This window comes from Microcebus murinus, chromosome 8 (genome assembly GCF_040939455.1).
Source record: "Microcebus murinus isolate Inina chromosome 8, M.murinus_Inina_mat1.0, whole genome shotgun sequence".
Taxonomy (NCBI): Eukaryota; Metazoa; Chordata; class Mammalia; order Primates; family Cheirogaleidae; genus Microcebus; species Microcebus murinus.
Genome location: NC_134111.1, coordinates 87,009,807 through 87,037,762, shown reverse-complemented (window position 1 = coordinate 87,037,762; position 27,956 = coordinate 87,009,807). Strand labels below are relative to the sequence as shown.

Below are 27,956 nucleotides of genomic sequence, written 5' to 3'. Positions count from 1 at the left end.
TGCACTGCCCTAGGGTCTCAGACAGATTTGGCTGATGGGAATTGACAGAGAAAAATCAAAGATGGAATAAAAACAAAAATACATGATATTGGCCTTACATCATAGACATGTCAGAAGTAATGTGCGTTGTTTGTTGGATGAGAGTATAAGAGGAATGAGGAGGAGAAGGGAAGAGGCAACAAACCTTAAGAGGAATTTTGCCTCCCCACTTCCCTGCAAGTTAGGTTGGGGGAAGCCATTGTATTTGCCCTTAGTCATTACAAACGGCTTCTCTTTCCTTCACTGAGTATCAGGGATCAGTTGTTAAGTCCAGAACCTTGATTTAAGCACCTTTTTACTCTGGGTGGGAATATTCTGTAAAGTCATAATTTAGGCCAATAAAATGCTTAAGAACTTGAGAAAGAGGTGAGAAAGCTGATTTCTATTTTCAGTGGGAGATGCTCCTAGAAAGGCTGCGTCTCTCTCTCTCTCTGCTGTGTTGCACATGCACAACCGTAAATCACACTTCCCGGGGTCCCTGGGTTCTGGTTTCAGGGTTCTGTGCCAGGCAGGGGCTTTCCAATGGTTATTGGTGCTATTTCCTGGTGACCTCTTGACCTGCCCACAGAGTGTGTTCACTCCCATTACAAAGAGCTGCTTCTGTGCCTTTGGCCTAGTTCACCTGCAAGCAATTCCTGGAATCTGGTATTGAGTTGCTTTTCATCTACAGAGCCTTTGTATAATTTATAGACTCTTAGGAATTCAGAAACCGTCAGAGACTGGAGACTAGTAGAGATAATTTACCCCATATCTCGTTTAACCAAAGAGAAAACAGAAGCCCAAGAAAGAGAAACAGACTGGGCACCGTGGCAGGGAATGGGGCAGAATGGAAGCCAGGCATTTGCCCAACCTGCTCCCAGAGCTGCTTCTTCACCCCTTGTGCCATCAGAGATGTACCCACTTTGGGCAGTGGCACTCTCTGGGGCACCAGTGTTGTCACCCATCTAGAGGCCCAGCCCTGCATTGTTTCAGTACTTCGGACAGCAGGGAAAGAAGGTGTTCACTGACCCCCTGAAAACAGAACCAGACAATCTGAGAAAAATCCCTTAAAGGAGTGAGCTGATTTGTGCAGCCAATTGCTTCTCTAAATGGCTATCCCGCTCACTTCCCAAGCATTGATGCCGGCTGGTTAAGAGAGATTAAGGACAGGAGCCTGGGCGTGGTCCGAGCACCAGGTGTGAAGGGGAACTGGCTGTTTCCAATAGTGGGAGGCCTGTTTTGTCTTCTAAGGACATGAACCAATGCCATCTTCCTCCTGCTCTTTTTCCCAAAGATCAAGGAATTCTGTCTGCTTTTTTAGGAGATGAAGTTTTTACCACTTCAGGAAGGATGTTGTGCATTGGTCACTTCTTTTATTTCAACTATTTTCATTCCTGTGCTCTGAGCTTAAATCAGAAGGATGTTACTTATTCCTCAATGAAGAGCAGGAAGTATGAGTGGGTGAGGGAACAGTGAGAGAGGAAATGGAATTGAGTTATGGTTTTTTTTGAGAGGTGTTTATAAATTAGAAGCTTCTCTTTGTATCTTTATAAATTATAAAACGCCATTTTCAATGGCCCCCTTCAATGTGTTGCTTGCTTTCCTTACTGAATTTGTGATGAACTTCCAATAAAAATTTGATCATGAAAATCAAAATTCACAATAAAATTAAAACTGCTTAGTTGTTATAAATGATGGCTTATTGCTTTGAGTTTTGAAGTATTAATGAAGTAGAGTTTCCTAGAAAATTATGAGTTTTTATCAAGCTCTTATTTCACAAAATAGTTTTCTAAAGGCAAAGATTTTGCTTGCATTTTTGTTGTTGTCCTGCTTTGCCTCTTTTTTTCTTTTTGAGACAGGGTCTTGCTCTGTTGCCCAGGCTACAGTACAGTGGCATCATTATAGCTCTCTGCAGCCTCTGGGCTCAACCAATCCTCCTGAGCCACCATACCTGGCTAATTTTTCTACTTTTTGTAGAGATGAGGTCTCACTATGTTGCTCATACTAGTCTTGAGCTTCTGGTCTCAAGTAATCCTCCCTCCTGGGCCTCCCAAAGTGCTCGGATTATAGGCATGAGCCATTGCACCTGGCCTGCTTTGCTTTTTGCCAACAGGTTCATTACACCATGAGGTCGACAGAGCAATGGGTGGGGTCAATGACCAGTTCTGCTCCTTCCACCTCCCACCCTGCTTCACTAGAATTAATCATGAAAACACATTTATTGAATCTCTGTACTCTTCTAAGTCTTTATATCCCATTATGCTTTCTGAAAGTCCTATTACATAAGTACTACTATTGCCCTCATTTTATTGATGAGGAATCTAAAGCACAAGGAGGTTAAATAACTTGCCCACCCATCTCCAAAAATCACATACATCATTGCACATTTATGCCAAAAAGCTTACATTGCTTTGTTTTTCATAGTCATATCTATGGATCTTCACATGTCATCCTTTGTTACATGTGTGTTCCAGAAATTACCATGGCAGAAAGAATATGCACATTGCCATGAGAACAAGTTTTCCCTAAACATTATCACACTAATTTATTTGAGTGAAACAATATTAACAACACTCTGAAACAACAGTATAAGAGTGTTGGGCCATTGCTTCAAACCACACAAATGGATAAATGAACACACACACACACACACACACTGGAGAATATATTTGGAGAGCTCTCTGAAGCAGAAGATTGGCTACACAAGTGACAGTAACTGTGTTGTGCGTCTCTCATGGAAGTCAGGGGAAGCACAGAGGTGAGCATGTTCCAGGCTTGGTGCTCCTGTGATGACCACCCAAGTGCACTGTATGAGGGGGCCGTTGGCCCTGGCTGGAGTCCAGCTCTGGAACTGGAACTGTGGTTTGGAAAATGGCATTCTCTGGGGCACTAGCGTTGCCATTTGTAGCCTCATGCCTAGTCCAAAGGCCCAGCCATGCTTTGTTTCAGTACATCGGACAGCAGAGAAAGAATGGTTGAGGATGTACCCTGAACGTGGCAGGGTCCTTGCTGCCATGCACCTTCTTGGGGCCTTTCCCTTGAAGCTTTTCTCACCTGCTTTGGGGGAAAGGACCAACTAGTCCCTGCACCTCCTGCCATGATGCTTTCACAGCCAATTAAAATTCTATTCCATTCCCAGCAAGGGAGCTGGCAGCCTTGGGCTTCCCCAGCAGGATGAACTGGCTGAAATTAATGTCCCTTCTGGAGTCTGATTGGCTAATGAGAGGCCAGAACACTTATCCTACCCCAAAGCCACATTTAAAATAGGAAATGGGGTTGCCCATCTCATCTCCTCTATTCAGAGTTATCAGATAATGCAAACGTGTTAACCCTCTGTATTTCACTCTTGGTGGTGGAGCTGGATCAGAGATCCAAAAGGTCATCTCCCAACTGGACAGTCCCAGGAATAAAGGGAGGGGATAATCCTTGATTCTTTTAGTCTCCAAAGTCTAAACCATTGGAATGAATTGAGGGCATACTTTATTAGGCCCTGGTTGGGAGCTAAGCATTCATCAGAAGCCACAAGCATGATTAATGTCATAATGTTGGAACTTTGAATATAGAAAGTAACTCATAGGAATGATGAACTTAAGAAAAAAGAGCCAGCACAGTGGCTCATGCTTGTAATCCCGGCACTTGGGAAGCCAAAGTGCAAGGATAGTTTGAGGCCAGGCGTTCGAGGCTGCAGTGAGCTATGATGATGCCACTGAACTCCAGCCTGGGTGATAGAGCAAGATCTTGTCTCTAAAAAAAAGAAAAGAAAAAAGAGAAAGTTCAAATGATGAAAAAGGAGGAGAAAAGGAAATTAATAGATATAAAAGGTTTACTATGTGGCAGACATTTTACATATTTTATAGCAAAGAATCCTCCAAAAACTCTGCCCTTTTATAGATGCTGGAACTAAAGCCTAGAGAAGCTAAGGACATTGTTCAAGGTCACAAAGCTAATGCAGAAGATTGCTTGAACTAATGGCTCTAGATCTTCATGCTTCCTTGTAGCCACGTTTTTTGGTAATGCTCACACTGATGCTGAAGCAAGCCGTGCAACTTGCTTTGCCCAGTGTGACATTAGCAAGCTTGATGCAAGCAGAGGCTTGAAGCGTGTTTGTGTGCTGGGACTTACCTTCTCCTGCTGATGGGAACTCTTCCACCATCATGCAAACAAGCCCAGGAAATTCTGCTGGATAAGAAACATGTAGAGCAGAGGGGGGTCATCCTTTCCTGGATCAGCCAGTCTCTTGCCCACTCACAGATGCCTGAGTGAGTCCAGCCAAGTTCAACCAAACCAGATCAGCAGAACCACTGAGCCAACTTGTAGACTTGTGAAAAATGCTAAGTGGTTGTTACTTTAAGCCACTAGTTTTGGGGTGCATATGTAGAAGCATAGTGAGCAGCTGGCATTTATTGATACAGCTAGTAAATGGCAGAGCCAGAAGTTGTCTGATCTTAAAGCCTGTGCCTTTTCCATTCATCATGAAAAGACAGGAAAATGCTGAAATTGCAGCAGGGAAAATACAGGTTACATTAAGATGACATTTTTAACCACAAACTCTTCGAGTCACACAAGGATTTTACTGGGGAAGACTGTGGGGTTCCCGTATCTAGGTATCTTAAAGGGCAGTGGTGGGCAATTATCTGGCTGATGGGCCCTAAATGTGGGACCTTTTAGCCCCAGGAGTCTTAGCCCTGTGGTTTGCCATGCTGAGACTATGCTGAGACTCTTCATAAGCATACTCTGAGTCATCACTACCTTCCTCAGCTCCCCGGAGAAGGAGAAGCAGCCAGACTAAGATCCTGCAGCCTCCAGCTGGTTCCCTTTCATGGCTGAGACCCTCCTCAAAGTCTGCCATACTTGCATTGCTGCTCATTTCCCACCTAATTCTTCCCCAATCCTGCAGCCACATCCTGCTCCTTTCTTATAGTGCAAAGAAAGATAGAAAACAACTAGACCACGTACACTTTCTGAGCCTTTCTTCTCAGGATCCCAGCCAGGGTATACTGACAGCTGCCCATGAGAATGTGGTAAAACAACAAGAGCTTGAGCATGGGGCAAAAGCAGCAGATATTGACATACTCTGATAATGTGGGTGGAAACTGACATCATCTTTCTGAAGGCCAATTAGCCATATGTATCAACAGCCTTAAAAATGTCCATATCCTTCGAATTAGTAACTCCATCCCAGAACGGTCTTCTTAGGAAACTCACGGATATGATCTGTGAAATCATGGATCACCATAAGAATGTTTTCATGGCACAGTGTGAATGGAAAAGTATAAGTTAAAAACAGGCTGTTCCTTATGTCCCTGATTTGGGGAAAATTATGTGTGTGGGAGGGGGCTGTAGTCATGATGAAAAATTTGATTTATAATAAATTTATGTATTGTTTTATGATCTAGCCTTTCCCCCCCCCCCCCCAGCCTCTGGTCATGGGCATCTTTAGCTGTCTTAGACATAACAAGAAAACTTACCTTAAAAACCTGAAAGATGGATAAAGGTCTAGAAACAAAGTAGCTAGAAACAATGATCAATGACATGAGAGTAGGATTTAAAAATAGGACTTTTCCGTGTGGATGGATGATGGCTGAGGAGAAGATGAATGAAGTTTTAATTAATTGTGACGCATACGATGAGTGGAACAAGGATTTCAGTCACCAAAGCCTAGGAAATGACTGAAAACAGCGAGTCTTGATTGCTTGCTCAACTCCCTGGTCATCTGAAATAAGAGGAAGTAACATACCAGCTACTAATTAAGGGAGATGCAGGCCTAAAAACCATGGCAAAAGCTGAGCACCTGGATGGGTCCTGAGAAAGTGGCCTCTTGTGTGACTGTCTCGGGCAGATGCCATCTTGAGTCCTGGACTCCAGGCTGACTACCACTCCCAACCAGTACTCCTGAGAGAAGACCGCGGGCTGTGGCCTCAGTCCTTTGGAGGGAAACAGTGCTGATCCATGAATATGCCCCCAACCCTGAGTGTAGAGGCGTGGGCTGTCCTGTGAGCTCTGGCCTCGCACCACATTGGTTTTCATCCATGGATCCGAGAGGGAACACTGGGGGCACTGGTGAGCGAGGGGACCTCCCAGGCTCCCTGCCATCTGTCAGGGTTGGGGGCGGGCAGTCTGACCAGAGGCTGGGGCATGGGAGGAAGACCTTCGAAGACCTCCACCTGGCCCTTCTCTGCTCCAGAAGTAAGAAATAATTCTCTGAAACAGAAAACAAAATTGCCAAGATGACAGAAGCTGCAGCCACTTGGAGCAGCTTAGCAGAAGCCTGGAGTCAACAGACCGGAGTCTATTCACATGCCATAGTAATTCAGATTCTACTTAGCATGCTCATGCCTGACAGGGAACCGGAGCCAGCATTTCAGGAATAGTACACTTCTTTGAGAGGTGTGAAAAGAACTGGGCAGGGTTTGCAGCAGACCCTGGCGTGGCTATCACCCGGTGAGAAAGGCAGGCCATCAGTCTTGCAGGGACTGTGGGACCCACCCCCTGGCACTCTGAACCTCACGGGGGTGGCAGGGGGGGCCCTCTGGTCTGAATCTTCTCCTATTTCAGTGCTTCCCCATTGCACCACCCTCGCAAAGGCCAGTGCCCTCTCTGGGGATTACATTTTTCAGTCTAAATGGAGTCTGGTGATAATGAAGCTGGTAGAAAGAAATACAGTCCCATATAGAGGAAAAATTGAAAAACAATTTATGTGTTTACAACAGTCGCTTTACATAGCAAACAGAGGAAATCACAGGGCGACAATCTTTTCCCCTCTCCTGCTCCCCTTCCCTTGCTAAGCTCTGTCATGCAGCTCATTTTGCTCTCTGGGCCCCGCTTGAACTTCCCCTCCTTTCCTGCAGGCCAGCAGTCCCCAACCTTTTTGGCACCAGGGACCGGTTTCATGGAAGACAATTTTTCCACGGACCGGGGGTATGGGGTGGGCCGTGGGTGGGGAGGCGTGCATGGTGCGGAGCTCAGCCCATTTCCTAACAGGCCACGGACCGGTACCAGCCTGCGGCCCGGGGTTGAGGACCGCAATGTAGGCAACACTAAGCTCTCAGCTGGCCCCACGGACACACAAGTCCACAGCCTTACCTGAGAGGGGAGAAGGGAAGAGGAGAGATGGCTATAAACAGTTGCAGTTTAATGCCTTTTCATTTCTCCCTGTCACAGGAGATAGAAACACATGCATGCAAGGGAAGAAGGCTTGAGGCGGGATGGGTCCCAAGGAAGAGACACAGAGGCAGGTGGATGAATGAAGACTGGTTATCTGTTTTGTTCTGCCCTCCCACAAAATAACAGGGCAGTGAGCAGCACCTGGAGGCTGACTCCTGGCTTTGGCCGCAGCTACTAGCTAGACACATGGCCCAGGCTCCCAGGCACTTTGCATCCTCACAGGTTTCAGAATGATGAACTTCATTTACAAGGCAGCGAGGTGAAGTGTTTGGTAAGGCAACACGCTGCAGGGACCCCCTGGCCACAGTGTGAGAGCAGCATCTTCTCGCTGCCTCCTTTTGCTGGGTGTGAAGAGACTCAGTGAGGATAGGTGGGTACACGAGAGACAACAAACAATGATGCTCCAATGAGCACTACCTGTGTGTCAGACCGGGGCTCAGAGCAGGGAAATACCTCGCACAGTGTCCCTCTCCTAGCAAGTGGAAGAGCTGGCATTTGAACCCAGCTGTCAACACTTACACAGAGGGTTTGGTGCCCAGTAAGTGCTCAGTAAGTTTTAGCTATTGGTATTTATTTTTATCTTTGTATACATAGGAGTCTTAAAGTGATATAGGAGACAGAAGGTTTGCTGAAAAGTACCTGGTCCAAAGCCTCACAAAATGAGTCTTAGCCAACCTTGCTTCAAGAGAAGAAGAACAAGTCGGCGTGGAATCAGAATCTCTGGAGGGAAGCCTGGGCATGTGAATTCTTAACAAGCCTCCCGGGTGATTCTTACATATGGAAAATTCCGAGAACCAAGGAATCAAGGCTTAGATTGACTAAACCCAGGGTCACCAGCCAGAGGGTGGCAGAGCTGGGATTGGCACTTAGGAGAGATCTTGCTTTTTTGTTTTGTAATAGTCAGCCATACACAGAAGTGGTTCTAAATGTTTAGGACCATGATCTGGAACATCTGTGAAGCATGACTTGTTATCACAGCTCGTTTGCACTTGCAACATCTGCTGTCTCCTCTAAATACACTGAATGATATATTAATTACAGTGACTGAAAATTAATTTTTGGAGAATTTCACCACAATCCCTTAAAACAACACCATGAGGGTTTTGCACAGTGGAGGCTGGGCGTCTCTCTGCCAGTGGATTGGCACATGGAGGGCTGTCCCTAGGGGACAATTGCCTTGGTTTGACTTCTGGGAAAGAAAAAGAACCTGGTCATCTGGCCTCCCTGAAATTTCAGTGTAGTGGCCTGGAACCTTGGAAACAGGCCCAGCCCACTATATGCAAATAGCCCAATTCCAGCTATTCAAGGTTTATCTAAATTATATTTTTCTATTGAGCCAGTTAGAAGACTCAGGGCAGATTAGTCTTTAATTTTAGCTCTTTGGTAACGATGGTGATGGTAATGATGAGTTATACAGAAAGACAAATGGACAGTATATTGCACATTTAGGTCATTAGAAATACGGATACGATTATGAATATACACATTAAATATGACCTTCTTTTTTTCCCCCCGCCAGCCCTCATCTAGCTTGGTTTGTTTATTATGCAGATCATGTTTGACTTCATAGAATTGGATGTTATTTAAATTCAATTATTGTGAGGTTAAGTTCTTCTTTCTAGTACCAGTTCAGTAAATTTAGAGGCAGTTAGAGGGAATAGGTACATTTGTCTTATACCAGTTAAATTATAGGGAGAAAAGCACTGCAGGGATAAAATAATTATCATGAAAATGAAAAACACAGTTTGGAGGGTTTGGTTTGGGTCTGTTTGTTTTCCTTGTTTCTTTCTGCATTCCTTACTCTTTGAAATGATAAGCCGAAAGGCTGGAAAATTTTCTATGGAGATGGAAGCAGATTATGTGTGTGTGTGTGTGTGTGTGAGAGAGAGAGAGAGAGAGAGAGAGAGAGAGAGAGAGAGAGAGAGAGAGAGAGAGAGAGAGATAGTAAGCTGAGTAGAACTAGAAATAATTATGTGGTTAATTGGATTTAGTGTAGATAACTACAGCTCATTAAGGCCTTAAATCTTTTTTTTTCTTCTTAGTAATAGAGTTCTTTCTTTTTTTAAATCAAAGTATCTTGCAACAATTCGTAATTTCCTCCTGCCAGTGTCACCACGCCGTTAGTCTCTTGAAGCCAACGTTTGGCCTTGGTGCCACTGAGAGGGAGGGGGACCCGTGGCCTGGCCTGGCTGGGGAGGGAGCATGTGAACCACCATGGCGGGTGGTGGAGGCGAGAGTTTGTCTGGGAAGGACTCCAGCCAGAAACAGAGAGCAGCCCACACACTGTCTAACACGATATGCACAGAATTCAGAACGGCTTGCCTGTGAGCAATAATGGATCCCAGGGCCATGGGGGATCTTTGAAGGTCATCTTGCCAACCAGCCTGCCTCCCACAGATAAGGGGGGAAGTCACTTCATCATCCTCTATGGCGGCAGGAGTCACACCTTCCCCAATTCATCTCTCCTCCACAATCTTTGCTGGAAGGAAGGTCTTCACGATAGGTCATTTTTCTTGATCCTGATAATGGGATAAGTTGACCTCCCGCAGGTCTGTAGGAACAAGAAATCATTCCCTGGTGTCCTGAAGGAAGAAGACACTGGAATCTTCTAGATTCCCTGAGCTTCTTCCTTCTGTTCAGTGGCCCCATTTGTGTTCTCCCTTTGTCTCCTCCCTCCTCAACCTCCTCCACTGACCCAGATCACAGCCGTACAGATAGTTGGTCAATATCATGGACCAGTTTGCTTGTGCCCATTGGGAGGGGAGGGTGTGTTATTAGTAAGGCTCACTGTTAGCTAGTTCTCCAAATACAGGCAGTCTGAGGAGTGATACAAACAGTTCTTTACTTTCTCTATCAAGTCAATTGTCCATCATTGTAGAGACAACCTAAAATGAACATTGGGGAGTCCCTACTTTCTTTGGCATCCCTCTTTATTCTCCTCCACAAACCCCATGAACCTTTCCTACTACACTCATTCTTCCTTACCCCAAATACACACAGGTCCAAGTTCCATCCTGGAGGGGAAATTCTGATTTTAAGGCTTTGGATCCTCTGACTCTTCACAGTGGAACATCTACAAGACAACTGAAATGTTCCTTGCTAATATCAACTCCATCTCAGAGAAAACGTCAATGGATTACTATGTTTACAAAACTGTCTCTTAACTTTTGTATTCTTCCCAAGGGTGGGGGTATGAGGAAGGCTTGAGGGGGAAATAAAACCCCATCCTATGCCCCTGAACATATCATTAATACACAGTGAGCACTGCCTGGAACCGGGTCAGAGGAGAGGGGCACAGGGGCAGCACGATAGACTTCCTGCCTTGGTGTTCGTATCATAACGGGGCAGCCAGCAAGGTCATCTCTCATATCAGGACTGGAAAGGCAAGGATCTGATGGACAGGTCCTGTGCGTGGGAGGAGAGACAAAAGGCAGGTGACACCGGAGTTGGCAGAGATGATGAGGGTCAATTTGAGGCAGTGCAACAGACAGACTGGTTCCAGAGCCCTCCTCTTCCATTTTGTTGAGCAAGTAACAACCTCTCTGAGTACCTTCATCTGTAAGACAGGGAATGGGAGACACTGTTATTAGCTTCATTTGGTTATGAGGTAGGCGGTATTAATATAATGCCTGTGAAAGCATTCTGCAGACCTGTGAAGTCGCATTAGAATTCGTGACAAAAAGAAAATGTTACAGACAGGAGGAAGAAAGGAAGAAAAGAAATCAATCAACATTTGAGTAGGTGAGAAGGTGGGATTAGAGAGGAGGAGGTCTGCTGAAACCCCTGTTATAACCCCTGACATCCTGGCCAGCATTTACTGTTTGGTGAGCATGGCTCTCAATAGAGTCTCTTCCTACCCTCCTGCCCGATGTCACTGATGGGACCCTTAGTGCTGCCATCATCACACTTTATTTCTGTAGTCTAACCACTCTAAAACTCTCCCGGGTGACTATTTTATACCAATCCTCAGGCTGCCAATACCTCCTCCCCCATCTTCACTTTCAGCCCATGCTTTTACTTCATATGTCACCTAGAATACAGAAAAAATTAGAAGGAAAACCCACCAAATCCATAGTTAATTCTTGGTTGTCATCCAAATGCACCATCAGCGGCATTTGACAAGGTGGATTGATCCCTCTTTTCTTAAGACACGTTGTCTTCTTCTTTGCTCTTAGAATATCATGTTGTCTTCCCATCTCACTGATCTTCCCTTCCCGGTCCCTTCTGCTGGTGCCTCCACGTCTCCTGACTTCTAAACATTGACATCCTCTAAGGATCAGCCCTGGTACCCTTCCTTTTCCTGCTTACACTCACTGCTTTGACTATCTCATTGAGACCCCCAGCTTTGAACACCCTCTGTACGCCAATGACTCAAATATGTATCTTGAGCGTGGACCTCTCCCCTAAACCCCAGACTAGTATGTATTGCCGTACTTATTTGATGTCTCCACTTGGATATCTAACAGGTGTCTCAAAGTTGACACTTGCAAAACTGAGCTCCCAATCTTTCCTCCAAAACCTGCCTTTCCTTTTGTCTTTTCCATCTCAATTAAAGGCAGCTCCCCATCCTCCTTACTGCATAGGGCAAACTTCTGCTTCTCTCCCATACCACATCCAACTCACTGGCCAATCTTAACATCGATGTCTTAAAAATATACCCCCAAACTGATCATTTCCCAAGACGTCCACTGCTACCATAATGGTCCGGAACACCATCTTCACTCACCTGGATTATTAGAACTGCCTCCTGTCTCCCTTCTTTTTCTGTTTGTTTTATTCTGTTTACAGTAGAGCAGCCAGAGTGATCCTGTCAAACACGGTCAGATCATCCCACTCTCCTCTGCTCAAAACACTCATGATTTCCCATCTCTTTCATAAATGCTGGGTCCTTAACATGATCCACAAGCCTTGCCTGACCTCTGTACCCCTACTCTCGATCCTGTTATATCTCTGGCTTGATCTCATATTCCCCTCCTCTCACTTACTCTACCCTAGATACCCCAGCCTCTTTGGTGTCCCTAGAACATGCCAGGCATGCTTGTGCCTCAGGTCCTTTGCACTGCCCAGAATGCTCAGCCCCCAGAAAACTACATGGGCAGCTCCCTTACATTCCTCAGGTCTTCACTCAAATATCCCCATTTGGTGAAGTCTTCCATAGCCACCTTGTTTGGGATTTCAACCTGCTCTGTCCCTTGTACTCCATTTTCCTTTTCTCTGGTTCTTTTGCTCCAAAGCATGTGACAGCATCTTAGGTACTTATAGTTTACTTTTCTTTCTTTCTTTCTTTCTTTCTTTCTTTCTTTCTTTCTTTCTTTCTTTCTTTCTTTCTTCTTTCTTTCTTTCTTTCTTTCTTTCTTCTCTCTCTCTCTCTCTCTCTCTCTCTCTCTCTCTCTCTCTCTCTCTCTTTCTTTCTTTCCTTCTTCTCTTTCTTTTTAAAATATAGACAAGGTCTCACTCTTGCTCAGGCTGGTCTTGAACTCCTGAGCTCAAGCAATCCTTCTGCCTCGGCCTCCCATAGTGCTAGGATTACAGCTGTAAGCCACTGCACCTGACCTTATCTTATTTCTTGTCTTTCTCAATTAGAGAATTTTAGTCAGTTCCATTCACTGCTGTGTCCCTATCCCCTAGAACAGAACCTGGAAAAGACTAGATAAATATTTAATGAATGATGAGTGAATGACAAGGCCCAGAGAGGTTAAGCAATTTGCCCAGGGTCACATAGTTTGAAAAAGGCTAAATATCCCCAAGTCCGTCTGGGATTAGAGCCCAAGCTCCTAACCACCATATGAGTCTTAATAAAGGAACCTGTCCCTATACTGCACCATAAGGCAGGTGTTCCCATTGTCACCCTTGTTCTGATCTCCCAGAACTGCAAGCTGCGGCACGGGCCAGGGCTGTCTCTGCTACGCTATGCTGTATTTATTTCTTTCCACTGTGTGGCAGGGATGCCTGGCACCTGTGTGGGTGGAAGGGGAAGTCTTTGGCTTACCTGCCATTGCCATGGCAACAAGGTAACCTAAGGACTCCAGAACTGAGACTTTCAAATTGAAAGAGGCAAAAAATGAAGCAAGCCTGAAATAAACAAAGAAACCTATGAATGGAGAAACAACTGGAATCTTGCGCCTGCAGCTTGCTGTGTCACTGGCAGTGATGGGGAGGAAATACAATTTCTCCTCAACCCTCCTAAGTCTGTAGTTGGGACAAAGCCCTGTAACAAAAGACAGATGAGCAAGAGGAACACAAGCACGTTTATTATCGTGTGCAGTACACATCACGTGGGAGAAACCTCAATCAAAGGTAATTCAGTGGCTTAGAACTCTGGCTTATGTAGGATCTTCAACAAAGAACAATACATGTTTAGAGAAGTGACAAGACAAAGGAAAAGGATGTTGAGTCTCTACAGGCAGCAACTTGGGAGGGACGGCAAGCAAATGGCAGGTAAAGTTTGGTTAGTGGAGCTTGTTAATACAAATCCCTCTGGCATCTCCTCAAGGCCGATGAGGGTGTAAAGCTGTCTTCAATGGTGCCCGTTTGTTCTCCTGGTGGAGATGGGGAGGCAGGATACCTTTTGTCTTTGCGAATAAATCTCTGTCCTGCTTTTAGCCAGACAGAGATAGGGCAGAGCGCTCTCCGCACGTGCTGCTTCTTAATTGTCTTAGCTCAACAGTCCTTCCTGTCTGGGGGAGGCAGAGCTAGTCTCCCACAGCAGCGGGAATATGTCCTGTTCTCTTCTCCCATCTACCAGATCACTCACAACCAAGGGCTAGAGGATCACTTTGCCTATTGCGTGACCCCGCTTAACCCATCCAAGAGGCCTGTGCTCTTCTGCTCAGCCTACCCTGAAAACAAGGTCCTCCAAATGGTCTCAGTGACCCCATGGTGACAAAGGAGCAAGCCGGGGCTAGATGTCAGGAGAACTGTGTTCTGGTCCCTTGTCCCAGAAGGGCAGGCTCTCCTAGGAAGTTCTTTAATCTCTACTGCTCTCTGTGGCTCAGTTGACCCTTTTCATAAGGCATGTGCTCCCTTCCTTACCTATCTGACCCATCTTAGAGTGACAGTAGGAAAACAAAATAGAGTTGCAGTAGGGAAAAAAAAAACTATGAAATTAAAGTTCTTGCAGAAATGTAAGTCAGAATTGTGTGTTTTAGCAAGAGGACTTCCTTGTGCGGGCACTGCACCAAGCATTTTGTGTGCATGATCTCATTTAATCCTTAGAGCTACCCTTGGAGGAGGAAGCTACTTGTAGTGGAAGAGTGAGAAACTCTCCGTAGCGTCAGAGAGGTTGAGAGGCTTGCCCGAGTTTGCTTCTAACCACTCCCCCACACTGTGCCCCTTGGGGGTCAGGGGATTAGGGAAGCCCCCATTTCTCTTGTTTTAGTCATTCCAGGGACAGTCTCTGGCCCCAAAGCTCTGAGAAGATCATTGAGGAAGTATCCGGCCCTCTTCGCATTAATGAGCCCCTTTGATCTGTGAGTTTGCTGAGCTCCGCAGACAAGATCATGTTAATCCTCCCAGCCCAAATGCTGGGGCCTGGGGAGCTGGATGGGGGCTGGGGGGAGTGGGGGGTGGGGAGTGTCCTTTCCCACGCCCTGGTGCCTATCCACGTGTGTCTGCAATGCACTCAGTTCTATGGGTATGCGGGAGCAGCCTGGCTCCCAGAGGAGTTGAAAATGACTAAGTGCTGGACTGTGGGGATGATGGGAGACTGGGCTGTGGTTCCCGAGCTGGGCCAGGAATTGGGTGGGGTCTGGAGAGGGGCAGACAGAGAAGAGACTTGTCAGGACAGGTGTAGGCGGGACAGCAGGAACTGGGGCCAGAAGGAGGACGGCCAGAGAGGTGTGGTGAGGCTTGAAGTCTGATGGCTATGTGACCTTGAGTTAGTCATTTAACCTTTCTCTTTAATAGAGATCTCTGCCATGGTGAGAGATTTTTATTAGGGTAAAGGAGGTGAGGATCCAGCTCAGTTTCTATGTTGCATCATTTTAGCTTTTTTCTAATTTTTGAGACAGAGTCTTGTTCTGTCACCCAGGCTGTAGTGCAGTGGCATCAGCCCAGCTCACAGCAACCACAAACTCCTGGGCTCCAGGTATCCTTCTGCCTCAGCCTCCCAAGTAGCTAGGACTACAGACATGCACCACTGCACCCAGCTAATTTTTTCGGTAGAGTTGGGGTCTCGCTCTTGCTCAGGCTGGTCTTGAATTCCTGACCTCAAGCAATCCTCAAGCGTGATTAAATGACATCATGCGCACAAAATGCAGCCTCCCGGAGTGCTAGGATTATAGGTATGAGCCACTGCACCTGGCCTAATTTTTCTATTTTTTGTAGAGATGGGGGTCTCACTTTTGCTCAGGCTGGTCTTGAACTCTTGAACTCCTCAAGCAATCCTCCCACCTTGGCCTCCCAGAGTGCTAGGATTACAGGTGTGAGCCACTACACCAGGCCTATCCTTTTTCTTTCTTTCTTTCTTTTTTTTTTTTTTTTTTAGCTTTTAACAGAGTTTACTGCAAGGACCATCTTGATAAGTCTAACTTAAGTCCATCGGGCTCATTTCTACTCTGTTGTTCTTATAGACACACAGAGCTGACCAGCAGAAGATGGTGAAGAGTCCAGGGTAGGGCCTTTTAGAAGCCCTAAATCCTAAATTCTATGGCCCTCCTGCCAAACGTACATTAAATATATGTTAAATCATAAAATATGAAACTTGCCTGAATGCCAGGGTTAAAATACCTTATTTCTGGGTTTTTCCCCCTAAAATCCTGGATCACTTCCTTCATCAAAGTTAAACTTTTCTAACAGTTTTCATGTGCTTGCTTTCTAACATTTGCAGTGCCAGCAGTAAGTCCCTATTCCGCCTTTTGGGCTGGACAAAGGAAAGTGAGGGCAACTGAACAAGTCACTCTGGGGGAAGCAGCACACCCCTGGCCTCTTGGGCCCTTAGCCAGGCCAGGGGACCAGGGGACCAGGCCAGGGCATGCTCCCTCCTTCCCTCTCCAGGTGAGCATGTTGAGGGGCCTGGCTGAGGGGCCTGAGCTGGGCTCCAGTGGACCCCAGGGGTCCCACATCCAGGGCGGGTCTTGTTACTGGTGGCGCCCAGCAGCCCAGCTGCTGTTCCGGCAGCTCCTCTGCCTTGGCTGCTGCTTGGGAAGCAAGACACAGGGACTTCACTGTCGCTTGGCACCGTTGCCAGGGACCAGAAGTAATGTCTCTTACCTGATGGGCAATGTGACATGGCTGCTTAACAACCCGATTAATCAAACCCAGCTCATCCTGTTAGAATTAATGAGCCTAGGAAACGCTGCCATGAATAATGAGGGCTCTTGCCACTCCCCCAGCACCTCTCCTCACTTGCCCCTCCTATTTCCTTCTCAGAGCCACTAGGCAGCTACTCAACCCCAAGGGCGCTCAGGCCATGAGGGGTACGATGAGTGCCCGGCAACGTGTGCACCTCCCGCTTCTTCTTCCTCTCCCAGGCGCCACAGCTGCCCACCTGGAGCTAGAAGCCGGCCATGGCCTAGAGACGCAAAACCTCTGGTTCGTCAGATAGATGCGCACGCGTTCAGCTGTCAAAGTCGGGTTGAGCATCTGACAGTGCGAGGCACTGTACCAAGTGCTGGGGACGCCAAGGTGGAAAAGGCACTGTCCCTTTGAGAGGTCACAGTGTCATGACCCACAGACAAATGGAAAATGCAAAACAGACGGTACAGGGAGGAGCTGGAGCCACAGTGAAGGGGGCCTGTTGATAACGGAGGAGTGGGGAGGTGGGGTTCAAGGGAATGAGCACCTGAGCATTTCTGCCACCAAGTTCACTCATTGCACAAATACACGCGGAGTGCCAGGCAGTGGGCAGGATGTTCGGTGCCAGAGTCAGCAAGAGGACGTGGTTCCCATTCTCATGGAGTGGACATTCTCATCCTTGTTCTTCAGGGCAGTGCAGGAAAGTCACTTAATTTATTTTTTCATCTACTCATTCAGACACAAAAGGTTGCTGAGGGTGTAGGGCTTAGCTCCTGCGGAGAAAGGTGCAAAAGAACACCTTGCTCCTGTGATCGAGAGCCACTCTGGAGGTGGACAGGCCTGCAGAGACCCTCATGACCATGTGCTGAGTGGTCTAGCAGGGTACGGCCAGCCACTCAGCACAGGGCTCTCAAGGATCAAAGGTTGAGCTCCAGCTGTGGAAGTCAGGGATGACTCCCTGTAGGAGCTGGCATTAGAGCCTCTAGGAGACAGAGGAGCAGTTTACAGGTGGGCCAGGTGCAACCGGATATTCTAGACTTTGTGTAGGCCAAGGTGAGATCTTCGAGTGACAGAAGTTGAAGTGGAAGGGAAAGATGATTCCAGGAATCTTGGAAGGAAATGGCAAATCCCATAGTCTGTGGCAAAGAACATGATTAAATGTGCAGATAGAGATCTGTGACGTCGAAGCCAGGAACTCCGGTGCTTCTTACTTACAGATGAGAACAAGATGTGGTTTGATGAATGGTGAAATCCCCAGATTAGCAGGGACGTGGCTCAAGTGGCCATTTCCCAAACCTGCCAGAGTGGGGCTTAGGGATTGGGACTGGGCATGGCATGCCGTGGGGCATTTGATAGGAGGGAGGCAGAAGAGCTGGGTAACTGAGCTGGGGGTGGACGCACAGCGGGTAAGGAAGGAGAGGCCAGGGCAAGGCCAGAGGGACACAGGCCCAATGGCAATGGCAAAGGGCCCAATGGCAAAGGTCTCTGGGAAAGTAAACAGAAGACGTGGGTGGATGGGGACCTAGTGAGCAAAAGTGGTGGATCCTGCTAGGAGGGTGACGAGACAAGAGAACAGACAAGCAGGGGATGAGAGAGAGGAGAGCGAGGGGGAGTGGGTGAGGCTCACGGAGGCACTTCGGGGCCCCCGTGGCAGGGGACGCAGAGATGCAGGCGTCAGCCGTGGTCAGCTGACATGCTCACAGAGTGCTCTGGAGGACGAGTCCCACTCTGCAGTCCACTCACTGGGGAGTTCAAATCCTGACCCCACGTAGCTTAGCCAGGTCCTTTGCCTTCCTGCTTCCAGTTCCCCCAGGCTGTGCTTCCCAGCCACTCCCAGCCAGGCCGAGGGCCTTCAGGGAGGGCATCTGCCCAAGCTCTTAGGTCCCCGGGGTTCAGGCCTGTCCCCAAGTTCTCCTCACTCGGGGATCAGGGGCTGCACAGAGAGGCGCTGCGTCTCTATGCCTCAGCCACAGGAGTCTGCAAAGACGCAAGACCAGAGCTCTGAACTCAGCCAAAACGGCCCTCACAATCTACTTTGAAAACCCGCACTCATTGTTAATATTTGACTTTGGGAGATTTTACATGAAGATCCCCACTTGATCTCCGCATCTACAGCTGGCTGTCCTTTTAACCTGTCCCTTTAATCTGGGTCTGGGCTTTCCAATACACCACAGTCCCCACCAGCTAGCTTTTGTCACCTGTGTTGCCTGAGGGCATTTGAGTTTGCAACCCTTGGCTGAGTCTAGACAGAGAAGTCTGACACCCCTTTTGGACAGCGAAGGCTTCCTCGGAAACCAGCCCCCTCATCCTCTCCGAGCCCCAGGACCTGAGCAGTGCGGGAAGCACCGTCCTGCCGAGCACCAAGCAGGAGCAGAGGGCTCACAACTGCTGGCCGAGGGGACTGAAGTGGCTTGGCTCCCACAGTGGGGGCGCTGGAGCCCAGGCTGCAATCGCCTATGTTAAAATAACCTAAGGCCATCAGGCAGGAATAGTGACAAAAGTCTGACTTCTGTAGAAGTATTGCTATGGCTGAAAGTTAACTAGCCCTCGTTCCCTAACTTCCCTACTGCTGTCACTGCTTACTGCTTACGTGTCGTGTATCCCTGACAGGTGTAAGATTGGTGACTTCCCAACAGCTTCTATAGATCACATCCTACTGTAAAATCTAAGCCTGGTCTTTGAGATATCTCCCACACTCTGCACTGGGTCAACCGGACCAGTGGCCAGGAGTGGGAACTGGTCCAACCGTCCTGTGACCCCCTACCCAGGAACTCCTGTTTACCAAGAAGACAATTTCTGCTTCCCAACCCTATCAGTTCAGCTCCCCAGCCCTTGGTTTGCCAAACTACCTTTAAAAATCTTAGTCCCAAATTCTCGAGATGGATTTGAGAAATTTCTCGCATCTCCTCACCTGGCCCCTTTCTCTGCAGCAACTCCTGTCCTTTTGTCTCCTCTCCTGGGTGTAGCCTGGTGCCTCCAGACAAAGCCTGTGGCCCGGTTGTGGGGGGCTCTGTCCCGCCTAGCCTGGGGGGGGGTCCAACCCGCCTCCATATTGGACTCTGCTTGGCCTCACCCCTGTGCCTCTCTCCCTGCAGGGGGAGCTGCTGAGCCCCTGCCGCTGCGACGGCTCGGTCAAGTGCACGCACCAACCCTGCCTCATCAAGTGGATCAGCGAGCGGGGCTGCTGGAGCTGTGAGCTGTGCTACTACAAGTACCACGTCGTCGCCATGAGCACAAAGAACCCCCTGCAGGTACTGCCAGGCCTGGGCACTGGGGACCCCGCACTGTCCGGGCTGGGGGCGGCCTGCGGGTGGGAGGGCGTGCAAGGACGTCTGTGTTTTCTCTTAGGCCTCAGCAAGAATAAGAGGAAGGGATGGGTCAACGACAGAAATAGACACAGAAGGAAAGAAGTGCGGAGACCCAGGTGGCAGAGGGAAAGTAAGCGAATGGATGAATGAAGGGATGAGGAAAGGAAAGGAAGAAGAAGGGAAAGGAAAGGAAAAAAGAAAGAGACAGGAAGAAAGGATAGATGGAGGGAGGGAGTAAGAAAAAGAAAAGAAGAGAGGAAAAGAAAGGCCAGAGGGCAGAAGAGAACAGGACACCAAAAGACAGAAGTGGGCTGGGCGAGGAGCCAAAGCTGAGGACTGCAGAAGACAGTAAAAAGAGGGGACGCAGAAGCACTTCTCAAATGTTAACACTTGTGTAATTCACCTGGAATCTTGGCCAGTGCAGACTATGGTCAGTAGGTCCGGGAGGGGCCTGAGAGTCCGCATTGCTACCAAGCTATCAGGTGATCTGCTCCATTACTTGCAGTGACAGAAGATAGTGAGAAAAGCGGAGAAGGGACAGGACAGGGAGGCAGAGAATAACGAGGAAACGGGCAAGAAGGAAAAGAGGAGGGGAGAGAATGTGAAAAGGCTACTACGAAAAGGCCAGGGTCGGGTGAGGTCTGCTAAACAGATTCAGACAGAACTTAGGGCTCCCCCTGCCCCCATCCCAGCCTGCCCTGATACACCCATCGTTCCCCCATAAATGCCCCCAAATTCAACAGCTCTCCCTGCAAGGTGCACACACACACACACACACACAGAGCATTTTCCTTCTGAAAATACCGCCACATACGCATCATCAGCCAGTTAAGCTGCCACATAATCAACTAGCCACTATCGTAGTGAAGATGGGACTTCAGCTGCCCGGCAGTTTCCCTCCTCCGCGCTGAGGGGGACCGGCAGAGTCCAGTCTGCAAGCCCAGGAGGGTGGGTGGTGTGGTGGTGGCGGTGGGTGGGGCCTTTGCATGGCGGGGCCGTGGGAAACCCCTGCAGCTGCATGTCCGGCATGTTCTATTTTAGACCCTATGGAGTTTCACACAGGGTACGTCCAGGAACGAGTGTGTGTGTTTGTGCGTGTGCAAGTGGGCTGGGGGTAGGAAGCGCTCCCGGAAGGTGGCAGCAAAAGCCCCAGGTGACTTAGCCATCTTGATAGTGTGCAAAGGGACGGAATAAGAAGTGCCTTTCCCCGCTGCTGGTTCCATCTTCAATTCGCTTCAAAATCTTGAAGTGTCTTAAAATAGCAGTGTCACGAGACAGCTGATTCCACGGCCTCTGGGCTCAAGCAGAGGTCTGAATGCATTAACCCTTCCTTCCTTGTCTGCGGGCGCAAGCCTCAAGAAAGGGTCAGATTCTGAACCCAGGAGCCCACCCCAAAGCACCCGCCCTTGGCTACACCCGTGGCTCATAAAGTGAAAAACCATTTAGGGATAACTTTTTGCTGAGGGTAAAAAAAGAAAAGTTTATTCTAATCTTATAAGTCAGGTAAGTAAGTGGTAATATTGGTCTACTGGTCTATTCTTCAGTTTCTCCCCTGTCTTCAACTGCGAGTTTCTAGACACTGGGACTCCCTCCAACTCTGTTGCTCCTAGAAATGTGGTGCCGTGTGCTCAGGAAATGCCATTTCCCTTCTGGACAGGACCAGATGAAGGAAGTAGTTGGGACTAGATGCAGTGCTGTGTGGTCGTGGCCCACATTGTCCCAATTGTATGTCTGGAGCTCTTCGTGCCCAGCCAAGTGTCAGACAGCTGCCTGCCCGTCCTCTGTGGGCAGCTCCTGCTCCCACGGCCCTGCCAGCCAGACCGTCTGCGGTACAGGGTGCCACTGGCAGGTGCCACCACAAGTGGGTGCAACAGTGGGTGTCCCCCCCCCCCGCCCTGCGCTGCCCCCTCTGTCAGAGAGAGGTGGTTCCTTCCATGGCTTGTGGGTCTCTCACCTCCTGGGGCACGCCCCATACAAAGTCGTGAGACATCACACAGCTGCCTACTATGGGACGTCATCTCAGTGAGGCTCTGGAAGCAGCGTTTCTAGCCAGAAGAGCCACTGAGAGGGGAGTGCCAGCACGGCCCTGTGGGGCTCGAGGCTGCATGGCTGCTTCCTGCCTCCCTTTGCTGCCTCTGAACTGCAGTCACATTAATGACCATTTAGTCCGTGATTATTAGGTGCCAGGCGGTGTTCTAAATGTTCACACATATTGTCTAATTTCATCTTGAAAACAACCTGGTGACATGGGTACTACTGTTAGTCTTAACTTACAGATGAGACAGTGGAGGTGCAGAGGGTTCAGCCATGTGTCACAGTCACACAGCTCTTAAGTGGCACCCAGCGCGTTTGACTCCTGGGTCCAGGCTCTTACCTTCTATCTGTGGTGCGCAGGCGTGTTTGGGAAGACCATGCCTTGACATGCTTATCTGTATTTTTACAGCAAACACAGTAAAGAAATCCCTTCGAAGCACTGGTTTAAGAGTTATTTCATGTAACCCTCTCAATACTGGGAAGTAGGAAGGACCAATTATTTCTGGTTTTATGGAAGGAAAAATGGATGGTCCTCCTGATTTATTGACTTCTGCAGGTTCACACTCAACAAGTAGGAGCAGAGCTCGACTAGACTCCTGTCCTCTGACCCCTTGCTCGGCACCCCTCCCTGTTACAAGGAAGGAAACATCCAGTCTTGTGCTCTTCTGCCTTGTCCAATCGTTGGTGCTGCAGGACAGAAGCTCAGAGGACATCTAACGATACTGAGATCAGGATCTCGCTTGGAATGAGGTTCCAGCTTTCTGGGTGGCTGGTGGCAGCACAGCCCGGCACCACGGGCGTGCTTCTCCCCTGCCCAGCCCTCCTCTGCGATTTCAGAGCTCACTCGTTCTCTGCTTTCTCCTTTCGGCTCCTGCCCCACATCTCTGTGGAGCCCCACACGATGCAGACAGGAGGAGAGGGGCTCGTCCACAGCCCCCCTACCCTGATCCCTCGTCATGATGCCTCGCACTGGGTCAGGAGCCCCGTTTGCATTCCACAAGTGGCTTGGGGGATGGTGGCAGGAGCTCTAGGGATGAAGGGGACTTTTCTGTGCCTCTGCACTTGGGATTTTTGAAGCCCAGAGGAGCAGGAGAAGGTGAGGGTTATTTATGTCTCATGGTAGAAACCAAAAGCTCAGTCAGAAGCTCTCCTTCTGGGCAGTGCTTTTCCTAGGAAAAGCATTTCTTGTACATGAGAGAAGCCTTACAATCAGGCCACCTTCTGGAAAATTTGTTATGTGTAACCCTAGTCTGGGACAAGCGATGGAAAATGTAAAGGCCCAATTACCTGTCATGGGATCCATCTGTATACTAACATGCAAAGGCTGATATCCTACATCTGGACCAACAAGCGACTCGCTTTCCAATGGTTACAATTCCTGGCTCCAGCGGGAGCCAGAATGAGTGCTTCCATCCAGCCAACACGTAGTGAGGGGCTCCCTGTTGGCAGGTGGGCGGTAGCCTGCCTTTGCTCCAAGTTCAGGCTGAAATGCTTTCTGGGGGTGTTCTCTGCACACCTCTCCAGTCAGAGGATGTCTTTCCCCCCACCTGCCCAAATCTGATCCTGTCAGATCCCTGCTTAAAACCATTCATGGCATCATGTTTACTCTTAGGACAAAGTCCAAAATCTGTGCCTATTCTACAAGATTCAGGATGGTCTCCCTTCCTTCCTTTTCCAGTTGTTTCATCCCACAAACTCTTTTGCTCTCTCCACTCCACCCTCTCTGATCTTCTTCCAGGTTTTCATACTCACCACGCTTTCTTCTGCCACAGGGCCTTTGCACATGCTCTTCCTGCTGCCTGGAGCCCTCTTTCCTGCTTTCTTTGCCCAGTAAATGCCTACTCAACTCAAGCTTCACTTCCTCTGGGAAGTCAGATCCCACTATCACAGGCTCTCACTGTGTCATGTTCCTTCATTTCTTACCCTGATGAACTATAGTTGTAAAATATTTGGTTGTCTAAGTTCCCTAGACTGTAAGCACCATAAGGGCAAGGACCTTGTCTGCCTTTGCCTTGTGCCTAATCCCCAGCCCCTGGCATAGTGGGCAGCACGTAGAGAGTACCCAATCCATGAGTAAATGTGTGCATAAGCCCCAAGTTAGAATCCAACTCCTGGCCCATTTAGGCCCGTGCTGCCCAGACCAGCCATAGAATCACAGAATTACAAATGACAGAGTTGAAACTCACCCACATCCCAGCCTTTAACCCATCCATCAATACTGCCATAAGTACAGTGCTTTTTCTGTTAAAAAATGAAATACCAGTGTTGGTATACATTCAGTAAATTCTAAGCTGTTTTTCTTATCCTGTGTCCTCTCTTTATCTGTTGAACTGACAATCTCCAGCACATATAAATTACATTGCATGCAAAGTGTGATTGCAGAAAATAAGCCAAAGGTGGGGGGGAGGGAAGGCCCGTGCTCTCTCAGAACCTATTAGTGAGAAAATAGACCATATTGTTCTCAGAAGAATATTCTGAGGCCCTGGAACACCACCCATACTAGCTCTGCATTTTCATGTCTCCCTCCGTTTCTCTGTTTATATTCGTTATCAAGCATAGGGGTCCTCTTTCCCAGCCATGCCTGCCCAGAGTTTCTGCCTTACAATGAATTACGATCACTTGGTGTGATCAAAGGGTTCAACATGAACCTCAGAAACCCACAAAAAATGTCCATTGTACTACAAGTCGGAAAGCCCTGCTTTAAATGCCAAATCAGAGGTGAGCCATTGGAGCAGCAGAAGAAAGAGGGGTGGGGACGGGGTGAGGGCGTCGGAGCAGTAGTTGACCCGCCCCCTGTCTTCCCAGTGGCAGGCCATCTCTCTGACGGTCATCGAGAAGGTTCAGATCGCAGCCGCCATCCTGGGTTCCCTCTTCCTCATCGCCAGCATCTCTTGGCTCATCTGGTCGACCTTCAGTCCCTCGGCAAAGTGGCAGCGCCAAGATCTTCTCTTCCAGATCTGCTATGGAATGTACGGCTTCATGGACGTGGTGTGCATAGGTGGGTCTGGGTCGTGTCTCCTTGGGGTGTGGGGGGCCACGCGGCAATGCCATGTGCAGATCCCTCCGGATCCCTGTGTGCGGGAGGCCAGAGCAGGTGTGGCACCCAGCTTGACACCTGTGAGCTGGGGAGAGGCCAGCGGCTTAGATGGGAGGGGCGTGTGGGAAAGAGGGGGAGGCAGGGCCAAGAAGGAAGATCTAAATCTTCCCGAGCAAGTCTGTCTCGTCTAGCTGAAGATAACGAGGAGGCTTGCCTCCAGGGAGATTTGGGGAGGGTCAGGTGGTCGGGCTGTATGCCTCCAGCAGGTGCACAAGGGCTCATCTCCACTGTGTACCCCGAGCTGCCCAGCACGACACCGGATGCCTGTGCACTCAATTCCGTTCTCTTCACAGCAAAGTGCCTAGAAACAGCCACGATGGCATCTGCCCTCCCTTTCGTCTGGCTTTCTGTAAGCCTAGGCCAATGCCCAGGTTTCTCTGGGCACAGCTCCAGGGGGCCCTTTGGGAGTAGGAAGTGGAACGCGCCCCCTGCTTCACCCTGGACTTCTGTACTCTCGTGGCTTCAGTGTTTTAGAAAAAAGTTTAGTTCCTGCTTTTTCCCTGACTCCGTTCGCAAGTCTATAAGCCTCCTCTCTACTACTGTGCTGGGGCGGGTGGTAGAGGGCTGGGTCTTTTTATTCCCCCAGCATATGATCATGGTTGTTGACTCTGAAGGTTTGGTCGAAGCGACTGAGGGCCGAGGAGTGGCCTGGGTTCTCCGGGTGAAACGAAGCGTGCTTACGCACTGGCCACATGTCCTAACCTGGGACTCTCATCGTGTCCTCTAGGTCGCAGAACTGGGAGCCTTAGAGTTCCACAGTTGTCTTCTCTGGGCATTAGTATGTGCCTTGTATTAAATATGTGACACTGCTCTGTTTGGCAAGAAAATATCTTTTAGCTAGAATTTGGCTGAGATAATGTCAATGTGAATTTCTTTAGGGTCCTTTAATATTAGGAATTAGAAGGGCCTGGAGACTTGTGTACGGGTTGCAGCAGCCAGAGACCAGGGATGCTGGAGCTCGTAAGCGTGCCTCAGCCATCTTGCTGCTTCTCCATGCTAGCAAAACCAATCTATCAACTCCAAGTTCAAGAGCCTTTTAATTATGGCACCTAGGTGGTGAGAGAAACAGACAGCCGAGGTTTGGAAGACTGTGAGTGGGGAGGAACTTGACATTGATGCATTCTAATTTACCTCCCCCTCCCACCAAACTCTCTTCCTACCCTGCCGAGCCCTGCATTGTTGATGCCAAAAGCCAGGTGGGTCTCCATATGGAGGTTTGCAGCAGCTCTGGCATGGAGGGGAAAACAGAGGAGGGCCTTCCTGTAGGGGCCCCTCCAGCTGCCCTTCGTTCTCCTTCAGGCAGGCTTAAGCTCAGCCCCTGACGTGTGCTTCACTGAGATAATGCTTTCCCATCACAGGGTGTATTAGTCAGTGTTGGCTGCAATAACAAGCAATTCCAAAATCGCAGTGTATTACAACAAACATTTACTTCCCACTGGGGATTTGTGAGATGGCTGTGGTTCTGCTGGGTGTGGCTGGGCTTAGCTTCTGGCTGTGCACTGGGTTCAGACCTGCTCCAAGTGTCCCTTCATGCTGGTGCTTAAGCTAAAGGAGCAGGGACTAGCAGGGCGGGTTCTTCTCCTAGCCAAGTGCAGGAGCACAAGTGGGCTGGTGGAAACTTGCAATGCCTCTCAAAGCTCTGCTCAGAGCTGGCACCTGTCCCTTCTGCCCACAGCCCACTGGCCAATGCAAGCTACCAGTAAGCCCAACGTCAATAGGGTGATGGGATGGGGAGGTTTACTCCTCCTTCCTGGGAGGGAGCGTGGGCAAGAGAGAGGAGCGTAAACACCATCCACTGCTGATAACGCCACAAATTCGAAGACTGAGTAGAGCACAGAAGAGACCATGTGATTGACCAGTACAAGCCCCTTGTTTTGCAGCTAGGAAAACAGGGCTCAGAGAAGGGAAGGAGTTTGCTCAGGGTTCTTGGCTGGATTTAGAAGCAAGGTCTCCTGACTCAGAGTCCAGCGCCCTGTCCATGAGCCCTCTTGCATCAGATAGCAGGAGTCCCATAGTATGACTTTTGGGATGTCTAACGATGCCACCTGTGACTGTGAGTGCATCTGGGCCCACTTCCAGGGCCTTCCTATGGCTCTGAGCCACCAGCACTCCTGCCCTGGCCTGCCTGGCTCCCAGATCTTTCCTGCTCACGGAGCCCCCTCTGAGCAGAGCTTGGTGCCACTCTCCTTCTCTGTCTCTTACTTGGCTCTTTCTATCTGTCTGCCTCCTCCCTGGCCCACTTCTGTCTCTCTCATTCTTTTTCTTAAACACGCAGGGCACTCAGTTCTTCAATGTGTGGTAGAAGAAGAGTGAGCTGAATATTGAGAGTTTTCACACTGTTTTCCTTTCTTCCCTACTTTAGGAAAACCTAACAGCCCAGGATGCAAAGCCACAGCATAGTCTGTCCATTCTGCTGTGACAAGCCAGGGACTTCTTGGAGATAGCCGTTGGATGGGAGGGTAATGCACAGGGACCCTAATTGCTTTTGTGCCATCCAGGAGTGGTCAGATACATTGACAGTTGGACCATCTCACCTTCAAGGAGCTCAGACTGCTCTATCATTTCACTGATTACATTAATAATAGGAGCTAATTCAGTTTCAGAGCATGTCCCTGGGGACAAGGATTATTCTTCTCATTTTTCAGATCATAAAACTAAAACTGAAGGATTTGTCTTAGGCTGACTCAGGTGGCAGAGTAGGAATCTCAGTTCGGTGTTTTTCTAGGAGAGGCTGTCCAAGGGGGAAAATGCTGGGAGATGGAAAAAAAAAAGAGAGAGAGAGAGCAAGAGAGTGATATGGGATCTAGACAGTAGAGTGGGAGGTGACAGGCACTAGTGAGAATCCACAAACAGATTCTTGTGGGTGCAGTCATGGGGGTTTGGTGATGGCAATGATCATCAGTAGGGATGACGGTGGTTTCTAAGGGTGAAATTCAAGTATTGGTCATTTCTCCTTCTCTGCAGTGTTCTGGCCAGTGGGGGGAAAACATATAGCACTGCACAAATGAGTGTAAAAGTATCTGCTTTTTAGGGGCTCTCTGGAGGGATAATTAGGTGGAGCCTACCATGGCTGCTGGGGTACCTTTATTTTTAGGCTCAAC

General features: G+C 48.8%; 1 protein-coding gene and 1 pseudogene across 1 annotated transcript in view; both read left to right on the top strand.

Annotated features, from left to right (window-relative positions):
* LOC109730986 (large ribosomal subunit protein uL15 pseudogene) overlaps window positions 1-18,889 on the top strand; it is a 30,460-nt pseudogene extending 11,571 nt beyond the window's left edge.
* The window catches only part of MARCHF4 (membrane associated ring-CH-type finger 4), a 104,105-nt gene that overhangs the window by 61,349 nt on the left and 14,800 nt on the right, over window positions 1-27,956 (top strand). Inside the window, exons 2-3 of the mRNA XM_012785180.3 lie at window positions 19,512-19,667; window positions 24,564-24,756. Of these exons, the coding sequence (XP_012640634.2) occupies window positions 19,512-19,667; window positions 24,564-24,756 (349 nt within the window). The remainder of the gene's footprint in view (window positions 1-19,511; window positions 19,668-24,563; window positions 24,757-27,956) is intronic.